The 14,647-nt window shown below is 34.6% G+C and overlaps 1 protein-coding gene across 1 annotated transcript in view; it reads right to left on the bottom strand.

Annotated features, from left to right (window-relative positions):
* Window positions 1-14,647, bottom strand: part of KIF6 (kinesin family member 6) — a 155,524-nt gene that overhangs the window by 59,024 nt on the left and 81,853 nt on the right. The window contains exon 14 of the mRNA XM_059841246.1: window positions 431-533. Within this exon, the coding sequence (XP_059697229.1) occupies window positions 431-533 (103 nt within the window). The remainder of the gene's footprint in view (window positions 1-430; window positions 534-14,647) is intronic.

The following is a 14,647-nucleotide window of genomic DNA, read 5'->3' as shown; positions in this document are numbered from 1 at the left end:
AGACATGCATATGTTAAACATCTCCTAGCTTACTATCCAATTCAGTGCTGAAGTCAATAAAGCATTTTTGACAATGGAAATTGCAGTAATTGATTCAGTCCCAGGGATTTTACTTCCCCTAGATAATTCTTGATCATGAATGTCATTGCCACGTTGCCTCAACATGGCTGTGAAGATGAATAAAAGCAGTGGAAATATGCACTAAGATTCCTCATGCTATTTTCATTTCTATCCAGACTACTCTTCAATCACCACTCGGTGCCTTTTGAATATGAAATGTCTTAAGTAACAAAAGATGAAGGGTCTGAGGGTCTGTAACAAGTCCTGAGCAGAAGCCTGGGATGTCTGGTGTAAAATTATGTGTCCCTGCCCAGACTGCTAATGAACTCTCAAATGTCTTCCCCCAGCTGTATTTTCCTATGACACCCACCTCTGCTTCAGAAGCTGTTTGTTGTCCTCAATGGTTATACTGTCAGCATGATCCCGCTTGAAAATTTCAAAAGCTTCCTGACATCCAAGTGACATCTTTCCTCCTGCCCCAAGGTAAAAAAAAAAAGAGAACTTTAGAGTCATCAAAAGAAAGAGATTTTGCATTTATTTAAATCCTTTTCAGATAAATCCAGCAAGTTAGCCCGGGGGTCTGAAAGCAAAGAGAAGACTAAGTTTGATTTTCCTCTGATTGGAAAGCATTTTTGGCAAAAGATTCTATTATTTGAAAAATTACTTATATTTCACATCACTTCTCTAAAGTCTCAATGCTTGAGGTATATAATTCCTCAAGATAATTTTAAATGTTCATAAGTAAAACTGCACTTCAAAAATTTAAAATATGTGAAGTATTCTAAAGTGCGTGCCAGAGGTATTTTCACAACAGCACAATGCAGTTTGCTTCTGTATTTCTTCCATCTGTTTCACATTGGGCCCTAAGTATACATTGAATATTTTCAATATTCTTGGAAGAAAAAAAATCAGGCTTCTTTAATAATGCATTAGCAAATACTTTTCCATACACTTTTAGGTAAAGAAGGAATTCTACATACTCAAATGGTTGGTGCCTTTTTACATTTACAACATGGTACTTGCTTCCTTTTGTGTGCCAGAATTTCAGGACTTATTTGGCATTTGAATATTTTAAAATCACTAGAGAAAAATATTAGTCTGTATTATTTTCAGTTCTTACTGCTGGATGATCTATATATCCAAGTAAGATACATTGAATCTGTGTTATTATTAAGAAAAACATACAAAGGCTTAAGGAGAATGAGAGCTTATGCCAGCGTCTGTGTTATCACCAGTACATATACGTCAATAAATAAGCAAGAAGAAAGGATGAGACTTGCACTTAAACTACAGAAATGAAGACAGTTCAGGAGCAGAAAGGAGGAGGACTCTAACACTCAAACTTTGTGAAGAATGCAAAATAGCTCCACCTTTAATTCAACCTCCAGGTTGCAACTTAAACCTCAAAAAGGATATTCCTTACATTGGAATTTGATTCTCTTTTGATTTTCCCCCTTGAGTCTTTCTTTCGTCCTACCCGGAAGTCTGCCTTCCTTCCTCACAGCTATCCAAGACCCCCAAATCCATTTTGAACAAGACCTGTAAAACTCCCTAGGATTTCTGCTGTGCAAGAGTTTTCTCTATGTTTAATGCCAATGGACCAGCATTACCAGTAACATATGCACATATACCAGTTCTTTTCCAGGCTACCTGCTTTGTAATTTTGGTGTAAGGTTTTTCTCCTTCTCCACGTTTCTGCAGTTTCTTCTGCTTTCTTTAACACATTTTTCTTATTTCATGGGCATGAAATACCTTGTTTTCAGGGTCAGCATCACTAAGTCTTATACTCATTTACATCAGTGAAGTTGAGGCAAGAAATAGGCAAAACATGCCTAAACAGGCTGCGATGTTACCCCTTACTGGTCCATAAGCTGCATTTTAAAGTAATTCTGAATATATTCTGGTGCACCTCATCATATGTCTATCAGGATAAGTTTCCATTGACTGCAGCAAAATTTCTGTGATATAAGATACTGTTTACAGAGAAGGCTGGTAACAAAAAGTAGGACTCAGGGTTCAATGATCGGTAAAAGTGTAAAAAGATTTTTTGAAAATACAGAGAAAATTTTATTCCTTTTCTGTCAAAAGAATCAGGACATCTGTTACTAATTCAAAAATTTTGAGTTGAAAATAGAACCACGGGAATGTCTGAATGGCAAAGCATGCAGAAATGCTCCACCCTTTCTGTATATGAAAATCAAAGAAAGATAGAGTGCACTATTTACTGCTGTGTGATCCAAAAGAGCAAGAGAATTAATGAAAATATTTTTTTTCTGAGGTGATGACCTGAGAGTGTAATGTTCGTGTTTCATGCTTGCCTTGTAGAAAAACAGGCAGCTTTGTGAGCAAAATTTAATAGTACATTCATCCCATCTCTAGCACTAATTTTAACATGCAGCCTGAATTGACCCCCTAGAATTGCTTTTGTTGCAGAAAAAGCTTGTATTAAGTGCAGAAAGCCTGGAAAAAATTCATGATCAAGCCTAAGATAAACAATGACATGCCCTTACTCATACATAACACTGCAATGTAAAGTATTTAACTCTTCTGGCCATGTGCTGCCTTTGACAGTAAAAATAAAAAACAGTAAAGTAAGTTTGGAAAACAAAACTATTACAGTGATTATTGCTACTGCCTGGCAGAAATGCATCAAACAAAATTACAGGTAACCTGATAATAATTTTCCAGCACTAGCTTGAAAAGGCATCAAATTTGTACAGCCAAACAAAGCACACAAAAAGAGATCCCCAGAACACTTTGGAAGGGGAAATTTTCTGGTTTATGCTGTTAATTTTAAGAAAATACAGAAACATATGAAGTAGTAAACAAACCTATTCTGAAAATAGTATAAATGGAACGAAACTTAGAAAGGACCACTGAAATTGTATTTCAGTATAATATGAGCATACATCAGCTACAGAATAATGTTGCAGTCTATGGGTAATGGCAGCAACACTTATGGAGAAAATAAGGGAAGCCAACAATGTTAATAACAGTAAAAGACTGCAAGAGACGCTGAGCTTGATGGAGTAGTTGTGTTTTCATTCTGCTCAGTAGTGAAGCTTATTTCTTTTCCATGGTTGATGTGGTATCTTCAATCATGATGTTTACATTTCCTTAAATAATCTGTAATTTCATAAAATAGCCTCACCTTCTTTCAAATGACCTCCACGTGCCATGGTGCATTAACATTACTGGCATGCTGCTTCTCCTGGGCTTAATTCTAACAAATAAGCTCTATGTTATTTTAAATCAAGGTGTTATTGGATTTGTTTTTCTCTAGCTTTGAAATTGAAATCTATGTACAGCAATACCTACATTATATTAACAAAAACAGAATTTCTAAGAGAAGAAACCAATGATAAAGACAAAGTTTTGGCAGGACAGTGGAATAGTTCAGCTAAAACTTCTTGAGAAAACAATTTATTTCACTCAAAGAGCCAAAAAAATCCTCCTCTCCTTCTTAATTACCATGGCACAATATTACAAAATAAATATTTGAAAATTCTTATCTAAGGAAGAACTATCATATCCTGCAGGATGAGAATCAGGAAACACATGTCATCAAGTCATTACAATGTGACCTGGAATAGTCATTACCAGAAAAATAATTCAGAACATTGGAAAATGCATAAAATTTTCTTTCAATCACATTCATGAAACTCCAGTTGACAGGATTGCATAAAAAAGAGATAAAGTTTGTATCAACCTAATTTTAATGATACCTTTCCTGTTAGACTGTGTAACTTGGCTTGAATACTAAAACACGAATATGACCAACTCACACAATGAGAAATTTGCAGCAAACCCATCATCATTTATAACAAATTCACATAGCTGAAATTTTTGGTAAAATTCAGGTTCAATCCACATCATGAATTTGTGTGTTTAGGAATGTTCTCACTGAAGGTTTGATTTCAGTCTGTTCTCTGACCCAGTGAACTCTCTCAACTTTCATATTAAGCAAAACTTTGGTTCAATAAGCTTCTCTGTTGAAATGTGCAAATTACATCTGTCCCACTGAATTTGCCTAAGTCAGCAGGGTGGCAGTGATGTCTCCCAAGCTCTGAACTAGAGCAAGATCTGACATGACCAAGAAATAGAAAGGTTGTTGTGATATTGATAATGGGCTAAATTCTCAAAACCAGTAATTATTCAAAATACAGTTACCAAAAACATAATAAGGCCATTGGATGCTGCTGATTACTTTTTAAGGTCAGAAAAGACAAAAGTGATTTAAGGACTCAGTTGTATGCCTATAGGAGGTAGAAGACTGCATATCAGTCAAGACCCTGGCAGACATTGTGAATGTATTCTATCACTCACTAATTTAGAGATTTTAAGCATTTATTCTATGCTGTTAAATACACAAATGCTATGTACAGCCATACTAAATACCAAATGTTAATTTTAAAGAAACTTTAATTTTAAAGGAACATGGAGGGTAGGTATGTGATGCCCCATTGTGGTGCTGGGTCTTCAACTGCCAATAAAGAAATTATTTGGTTGAATGCTATTTTTAAATTAAATAGTATGGACTGGAATTATTCAAGGACTACACGGAGTAGGTAAGAGCATGCAAGGGGATAAATATAGACCTTATTTTGTTTTTAAAAACTGTCAAACACAGTTGTCTATTTACATGACCATACTGATTTTTAAATGTATCTAACACCAACAGATCCCATTGCAGCATGTATTAGTGATCAAAATTTATAAATATTGGATATTTTTAAAGTACTTATTTTAGTGGGTTTTTTTTTTTTTTTTTTTTTTTTCCCCCATACAAATTTCAAGACTGCTCAATCTGGAAAATGCATTTCCAGTCTTGAGTCTGGCCACCTTCTGTTTTTTTGTTTGTTTGTTGTAAAAGGGTTATTCCTCAAAATGAAAAGATGTGCATAAAGTTTAGCGCATGAAACCTACAGGAAAAATTTACATTGCTCTTCAGTTAGCTCTGGGAAAATCTGTCAAACAATAGCATGAAATTGACATCATCTCTGTCTGAAAGCAGAACCACAGTGTCTCCTCACAACACCACCGTGTAACCAGATTTTGGTCCTGGCATGAGAGCTCTGAGGAGGTTTCAGCAGCCCTGATGCCAGAGGCTGCTGGTTTAACCCACAAAAAAAATTGGAAACAACTCTCCAGAAGAGAAGTATTAAGATTGCAAGTTGATCTCCTCTGAAGGAGGAACATTAAGACTGTTGACAAAAGCAAACTCGGGAATAACTGTTCAGACAATGTATTCTGATGAGAAAGCCATCTGTCCACATATCTGCCCATGTATCTGTTTTGCAGAACTTCATTTTCAGAGTAAAAGACTTGGTCATTCCATTTTCTTTCCAATTTTACTAAGTGGTCTGTTAGACAGGAGCTGGCAACACTTCCACTGAAATCAATAGAAACAAAGAGTCCTCTTGGCTCAAGTGAGGGTAGTCTGAAGAATTTCAGGATACCAACTAGCGTGAATTGTGAGTCTTCATGCTTATGAAGCATGAAGTTTTTGCAGTTCCTTTGTTCCCATTTGATAATATGTGGAAATACATACTAGCCCTGTCATGTATTTCCACATATTATCAAATGGGAACAAAGGAACTGCAAAAACTTTCAAATGAAACCAAAGACAAATTATTTGGTAGGTCTTTGCTATAGAACTAAGGTATTAGAGGTCATGTAAGCATAATTAATTACATCTTTACCAAGATCCATCAAGATGTCATAGCCATCTGTTCAGAATGGAAAAAGATGTAACTGAGCTTGCAATAAAGAGTCAATAAAGAATAAATACTTACAAATAGGCAAGCAAATGGCAAATGATATACAACAAATACTTCCCCACTGCAATGCTCAGCTAAATTTCTCATGAAAAGCATGTGTATTACATATGTCTATCTTCACTAAACTACAATTCAAAAATGGGAAAGACATAAGACAAGGTTGCTCACAGAGCTCCTGCAGTGTTAAACAGTTTCTGGGGAAGTTAAAAGCCTTGAAGGGAAACCAGAATATTCAGATGCAATGAACTAAATAAAACTAAAACAGGCATAAATTAATTTCTCTGGAGTTTCTTTGTTTATTTACAGGGGAAGAAGAGGGTAAAATGAACAATTTATTAAAACCCTGAAAATTATGAACAGCAAAGAACAATCTTGTACAGGAGCATGACAGACACGAATCAAAGACAAACACTATTTCTAATGCAATTAATATAACTAAGAATGGGATTAAAGATGATTAAAATAAAACTGAAAGCTCCTAGATATTTCATATAATGTAAATTCTGTAAAAGCCAATTTTTATAAAGTTCAACTGAAATGCTTCCAAAGAATGCAGCAACTAACTAATTACAAGAATCTCATAAGGAGTAGACTACTACATTAATTAATATTCCTCTGCAGGAGTAATAAGGAAAATATTGAACGGTATTTCAAAACCAAGGGTTAAATGAAGTATAACCTTAATTTTAAAGAAGATTAAATTGACTATTTGAAGATTGTCTAAGACCACAGAACAACAACAAAATGCTAAATGGGACATGATAGCTGAATTTAATCATGCTGGATTTCTTCAGTTTCATTATTTTAAGAAATCTCAAGGGGCAGTGCAGGTATGTTTTTAACACCTCTATTTTTGCAACAAAAGCCGCTTGACCTTTAATGTCTAATGAAAGTCTGAAATGTGTTTTTAGGCTCCTTACTGAAATGTGGTGAGTCTGACATCAGGTTGAATTTTAGAGTGATATCTATGTGTAAAGATTGAAACTATTGAAATATCGCTCCCTCATTTTCCTCTTCTGGAAAATCAGTACACCAGTTTGCCTCCCTGTGAAATGTTGCAAAGCACATTTAGAGAGAATTTCAGGATAAAAGGAAACTGTTAATAGCAACTAAATATGGTCATGACCTCCACCTCATAGAACACATATTTTTCTAGATGTCAGACTCAGTTAACAGGATCATTTTGGTCTGGTTATGTTTTTTGTTTCTTACGGATTTCTCAGATATAATTTGTTGTATTTCTCAGATATAATTTTTAGTATAATTTCTCTGATTACATGGCCTGGAATCAAGATGTTCTAGAATATCTGCACTAGCATTGATGAATTACAGCATGCCTACTTTTCTGTTGCCTAGTTATGTTAGTATATTCTCTTTAAAAAGCCAGTGGCCACCAGCGTTTTCAATGCCAAAGTTGGAGCATAGAAACGAGAAAGCAGTTTAAGGCTATTTGGCAGAAACAAAATGTTTACATATCTCAGCAGTGGGGAATAAAATAGTCATGTTCTGACACAAATATTATTGGAGAAATATTTTGCATTTCATGTATGACACCCTGTATGCTTCAAAACAAAAAAAAAATCATAATATTCATCTGCTCTTTGCAAAAATTTACTTCTTTAAAGCTGCCTGTGCGATCATATTTGATTGTATAATACACACACACATTGAAAGTCCTTAAATAGTAGGTACAAAGGAAAAGCATGAAATGAAGCATGGTAGACTTGGCAGAATCTCAGTGGGTGGATATGAAGGAAAATATGAAGTCAAACCCACAAGGACTTTAGGAGACCCACCCAATGGTGCTGCCACTTCTAAATAAATAAGATTCATTTCTGCATAAGACAGAATCACACATTTCAAATAACTTCTCATACAACAGGATATATATGTCATTCTGCATTGTGCAGTTTACATCAAACGCCAGATATTACAAAGAAACTGTGCATTTCCCTTGCTTTTAAGAATCTAAATCTCTTCCCTTCAATGGTTGATGCAGTTGTAAAAGTTTTACTAAATACAAAAAAGGGCCTGTATTTAGGCGCTTGTGTCAACTGAAATTAGATTTGATTTAAAATCAAATTTAGACCACTGAACTTAACATGAGGATTTCAATTAAGATTGAGTAATAGCAAATTAAATTAGTTTTTACATGCTTCATGTACTTGACATGCTGTAGCAGCAACTTTTGCCACTTGTTTTAGACTTGAAAAAAGGCTTTTAGGCTCAGAAACCTTTCTACCTTTTTCAACCAGACCAACATATTTATAAAAAAATAGAATGGTCTCAACATTTGCTCAATTTACATGTTTTATGCTGTTTTGAGCGATAGATATGGTATGTAAATTCTCCTTTTCAATATATATCTCTCAATTTTAGAAGAATTACTCTGAGTGGTGGATAAGAATATTTTAAGAGCTCTACAAAATGACAACCTACATCAGTGGAGTCATGACAGCTTGGACCAAATGCAAGTGAAGTTTTTTGTTAGGGACATCTGTAGACATCTGCATGTATTTTTGTTGTCTGGAGAATAATTTCTACCACCAGGCTTGCCAGTAACACCATAAACCACAAAAGAGGCACATTTCATTTTCAGAACACTTTAGGAGAGGGAAAAGAACTTGTTATAAACATCAATCTGGTTTTGGACTCTTACTGTACTTTTAATTTCATATTACATTTTAGCTTTTTCTTTATTAAGATACTGAGGTTTTCTGAAGTAGAAGCCTCTATACACTACATCTTAGGTAGAAAAGGAAAAAAGTCCTCTGAAGTGGGTACACCATTAAGTAGTACTATCTTGGGGCTATCTTTTTCTTTTAATATTTCATGCTATAAACTACAGAAGTGCAGGGGCCACTTCATGAGAAATTAAGGTTTTTTTTCTCTCCCAGTAGGAACACCAGCACTGAATGGGGTATGCTGAGGTAGAGAGCTCAGAAAAGAAACTATGAGAGAAACTTCCTGGTAAGCTATTTATTTTGCCAGGCAGCAATCTAAATTAGCTAATTTTAAAATTTACTATCTGTTTATATTCAAGATGAACAGCTTTATCGCTTCCATCACTTAGATCTTTTGGAAGCTGAACATCAGCAATTAAGAAATGAGTAAAATTCATCTGTAAAATGAAAATTTGACTATTGCCCTGTCAAAGCTTTATTGGGGTTCATCTCTGAGAATGAACACAGAAGCCTGTTATGTAACAATGTCCAGACTTGAAAAAACAATAGCATGACAATATAGCATTAGACATGTTATACCTCAGCAATGATCACAATAAATTTCAAGCACTCACCTACTGAAGAAGCATTTTATCCCTCTCTGAGGGAATCCTGTAACTGCTACATTACAGACTGCATCAATGCATATTAACTGTACTTTAAGGATACACACAAAACAGAACATTCAGTAGTTTCAACTAATCTCAGAACTGAGGTCTTCTAGGCACGTGACAAGCTCCACAAGTCCAGCAGAGTTAAAATGGGAGTCCTGTGCCCATAAATCAGCAGACGTTTAGAGAACACTTGTGTAACTTGCATGTCCCTAAACACCTACCCTGAGAAAAGTTGTTGAATTTGGTTTGGAATTAAGGACATTGTGCCTCTTGTGTTACACAAAGAGTGCATTTTAGTAACACAAAGTAAAAATTAGTGAATATAAGAAAGCAGAATGAAAGAGAGCAGTTATTGCCAGTCCAGTGACATTCATCTATTCAATTTTTTTATCTATAGTGGTTTTGAAATAACAGACAAAGCAGAAAAGCAGGAGATAGCAATGGGGCCTGAAAAAGCAAACTGGCTAATTTTTCTCCTGAACTTTCGCTTCTGCTTTTCAAATTTCATCATACTGTTTTTTACAAAACTCTCAGCTATCTTTAGGTAAAGCTTCTAATTATTTTAGACTTTCCTCAGCTATTAAAGGCTTTTTACTGCTTTTAAGAACTTTTTTGACTGCATTTCATTTTGGATGGAAAAAAAAAATCTATCTTGAAGGATGGAATTGTACAGGAAAAATTAAATCTTTGTAGACTGCAGAAAAAAGAAAAAACTATTCTGAATGCCATATACATTTTTTTTTAAAACCAATTTTGCAAAGCTCATGAAGTGAGTGTACTTGCTTTCTGAATTAGTGGTAACACAGTCTAGAAGGCTGAGCAGGTTTAAGTAAAGATGTAATTTACATTTTTAATAAAACATTTTGAGCAGAGGCATTCATCAAAACAATTTATTAAAACGGCAAATTAGAGCTATAACTCAGTTAGCTTTACTAAAATCCTACTACTCACTAAAAATGGGATAAAGTAAAACAAATAGCTCAGAGTTTAAATCCATTTTTTCTTACAATTATGACAAATAGCATGCACATCACATTTTTATGAACAAAATTATGCAACACATAAGTAGTATTCCTTTTCAATATTCTAAGAATAAAACCTTCAGATTCCATGAGTAGGAATATAAATATTAACTTGAATATTCTTAATATATAATACTAAATTTACTGAAGTTCACATGGGTTTGAGTTATAGCCATTAGCAATCATTTGCAAAAGGAGAAATCCTGTCTCTATGGAAGTATTTATGAATTAATCAAAATGGAAATGTAGTAGCTGTCCTTGTTACAAAAATATATATAAACAGCTGATCAAATTTTTAGGATGTCAAATTGCATCTATAGCAAGACCTTTTGAAATGCAACTGAAAACTGTTAAAAGGAAAGTTCAATTTCCATCCCTAATATATACATTCTATAGAGAAAAGCAAAAGAATGAGGTATCTTCCCTTTGTTTTTATCAAAAATATTTTGTCTGCCAAGACTGAAACCATTGGCTGTTACCAGTGGATATTCATGTTGATTTTATGTGAGCTGTACAGTAAGTATGTAGAATCACAGAATCAGCTAGGTTGGAAAAGACCTTCGAGATCACCAAGTCCAATCTGTGACCTAACATTACCTTATCACCTTATATGTACTGATGTTGTGCTGTTTAACTGTTCCTTTCTTGTACTGGGCTACACAAAGTGTAAAATGTAAAGAAATGGTTTAAAGACAACAAGGAGAACTTCTATACATGTACAGGTGACATTAGGAAGGCCAGGGAAAACGTGGGTCCCCTGCTGAATGAGGTGGGGGACCTAGTTACTAAGGACATGGAAAAGGACAGTGCTTCTGAATGCCTTCTTCACTTTAGTCATAACTAGCACCACCAGCCTTCTGTCATCGCTGGTCCCAGCAGAAAACTCTGTATTGAAGGCAAACTCCATTCAAATGTTTCTTTTACTATTCTTCTAATACAGCCCAAGCTTAAGAAATCCAAAGATAAATCTATGATTTTCTTTACTTAGTAGCTTACAGACAACTTTGAAAAGTTTAATTTAAAGAAAAATGTATTCACACTGCACTAATATATCAACCATTGGAGAGAAAAAATCATGTATACTGCTTTTATCAACAAACATATAACTGACAACAAACTCAGCTGAACAGTTAGGCCCTTGGGAGGTGACCCTTTTTTCTGGTTATAGATCAATAAGTCATTAATTATTGCAACTGAATATCTGCTTTCATGCTTCTAAATTCCTAAAGTGACAACAGAGTTCCTATCCTCTGATTACATCCACTGGTATCCCTCTTCAGTTACTGTAATACTTTAGGTATGACAGTACTTCTGCTCTGGCAATCTCACCACAAAGGAGGTTAAAAATGATCATTGTAAAACCACACAGCAACTGCAGAAGGTTAAGTATGTGGATGTATTTTTTCTTAGAGGGGATATAAACTTAAGTGAATACTCAAAATGTGTAACTTGATATTTGAGTGCACCTCAAAAGAAACACCACCTAAAGGCACATTTGAGTGAAGGAAGTTGGCCAAAATGTTATCAGGGTCAGTGAAAGTTAGTATTGCAATACCCAATTGTATGTAACAGCTAAAAGCCTCTAAAACCTTGCATGTGGTAAATCTGGGGCTTCTTATGTATGACAAAATGATAAAAGCAATAACCTCACTTCATATATCAAGCCTAAAAGTAGTAAGTGGTAATTAGTGTCTTTAGTTTAGATGGCTTGAAGGAATAAAAACAAGCTTGAGAAATTTCATTAATACTACAGAAATATTTCTGGAATTCAAACAAATATCACTGTTTATTCCTCTTGGCACAGGCACTCCTCATAGAAGACTGAGAAACATTTGAAAAAACCCAAGCCATAGGATTCTAATAACCCATCTGACCTAGAAGCAATGCTTAAAATATCTATATTTTAAATTGAAAGTGTAAGTAAAACCAGGAATGTTAAATTCTCCAACTAGTACTATCATTATCACCTGAAATACAACCCTTAACGTCCACCGTTGTTGTGAAAACAGCCACTCAAATATATAAATATCTCTAGGGTTTGAATTAATAAGACTGAATGTGAGAGTTCCCCACTGCCAGTTCTGCAACCTTCAAATAGCTAAAAAAGGATTACTCTTTACAACATTGTATGTCTAACTCTTTGCAGCCAGATCTCAAAGCCTCTTCCTTTCAATCCAGAGCTTCACCTGGACCTTTTCCTCTTTGCACATTCATCTTTGGAGCATGGTACATGCACTCTAGAATGAAGAACACCTTTTATGTCTAACTACAGTACTGCTCCCAGAACCAAGAAGGAATATAAAGGGGAATGGAGGAGGAATACATTCATTAAAAATTAGTTCTCCCCCAGACAGTCTCAGGCTTGCTACAGTTAGGGGGATCACATTGGCCATGAACAATATTTATGCTATTACTGCTGTAAAAAGTTGGAGTGAGGTTTTTTTTTGTGTGTGTTAAATATATCTTCATGCATTTTAATGAAGAACTACTACTTAATGAAAAGAAACTTCTGTTTTGAGCTTAGAGTCCTAAACTATGAGCGCTTTAAAATTACTGGACAATTAATTCCTACTCTCCCATACCCTCAAGGTAAAATCCCACCATGTTGGGATTAAGAAGGGATTAAGATACCTTCTTTGAGAGCAGGTCTGCCGCAGAGAGTGAATTTATATCATAACAAAGGGAGAATGAATAGCCAGAGAGAGCTAAGACCTCATAATTGCCACAAAGTTGACCAAAAGATCTGTGCTATTCATGTTATTTTTTGTCTTCAGAGTAAACATTAGAAATAACTGGGTCGGGGTTTACAAACATAGTTTTGAAACAGAAGTGCACATATTAACTCCAAATTCAATCTCTGAAACCTCATCATGCTAAAGTTAATTCAAATTTTGGATGAAGCTTCCATCTTAAATTGTCCCTAAAGGCAGGAACTGCCTTTTGCCCTGTAGTTGTGGGTTAGTGTGGCCTATCCCATTAAAATAAGTCCTGCTTCCATAACAAAAAATTACCACATCCAGCAAAATAATTACTCATTGTCTTCATGTGGAGCAACCATTCCTCATGATATAAAAGTCAGATGTGATACTGGAGTGTGGTAAAATAAACCTATAATTTGGCAACATCTACTTGCTTATAATAATTCACAAAATATTTGTCTTTCAGAAATCTATTCATGCATCTTAAGCAATTTCTTGACCATTTTTTGTCTTTTTGTCTCATTGGTGGGTGCCTATTTATAAAAATATATAAATTCCAAGAGCCTTTAAAAAATTATAGTGATTCCAAATCCCTTACTATTAGATGTATATTTGCACTACATGATTACACATTTTTTCCATCCTCAACAGAGATAATGGAAAGCAAATTAATTTAGAAGCTAAATTCCTGATCCTACAAACAAACAGGTGGAGATATTTTTCTCCCACGTACACTCATGGCAATTGAAGAGACAGCCAACATATGTACACAATAAACATATGGATAAGCAGAGAGACATAAAGCCTTTCTTGCTCCTGAGAATAAACAAGTGAAACTCCCCCCTACCCCACCCAAAACTAGAAGAACATCTTCATTATTCAAAATACAAATTATTTTTCTTTTATACAGCACATATACAATTGCACAATTACATTTGGCATAACCTAAATATGTTCTCTTCAGAGAGCTGCTCCACTAATTTCTTCTCAGCTTTATTTATTCTGCCTATAGACTTCACAGTAAATAAAAAGAGGAAAGTAAAACTTTGCTACAATGCCTAACATGTCTCTAACATGTCTATTGTATTAAAATTGAGAGTAATCATAATTAAAAATAAACTAATCTGGGTTCTTAGGAATTATAATTATTGACTTCTATTTCTGTGATTCAAAAAACTCTCATTTTAATCAAAAGTGATGACATTCTTGTACCAGAGATATTAAAGGCCAACTTGATTGGTCACAGAAGCAAGAATACCCTGTTGTCTCTCTGGCTCATGATACCGCAGAGAACTTTCTGGTGAAAATTCAATAGTCTTGGAAGCTATTTGAGGGAACTTCTCTTACCAAAAAAACAAAACTAAATGAAAAACCCAATCATGTAATATAAAGTATTTGAATCAAATTCTGTTTCATATTGGCACAATTCTCACTGTGAAAAGAAAGTTCTTTCAATTCCTTTTTAACCAAAATTTGTAACCAACTGAACTATATAATTAACTTGCAACAAAGGATCAAAAGACAATTTTTGAACCAATAACCTCTGTAGCTCTAAATCTGCTTATGTCAGGACACAGAATTAAAAGCAGCTTTGCCCCTTGAAAATCTGTTGAAATAAGTGACTATCACTAGAAAAATAGCATAATTCTTCCTGAAAGCCGAGTACACTATGTTTATTTGATGGCTTTAAACCACTTGTTTTCCTGAAGATCAAAAGGGGACAATAAATTATGGACATTCCTTGTCATT

Source organism: Haemorhous mexicanus, chromosome 3, assembly GCF_027477595.1.
Source record: "Haemorhous mexicanus isolate bHaeMex1 chromosome 3, bHaeMex1.pri, whole genome shotgun sequence".
Lineage (NCBI taxonomy): Eukaryota > Metazoa > Chordata > Aves > Passeriformes > Fringillidae > Haemorhous > Haemorhous mexicanus.
The sequence above is the reverse complement of the archived record's forward strand: the minus strand, read 5'-3'. Positions and strand labels throughout refer to the sequence as shown.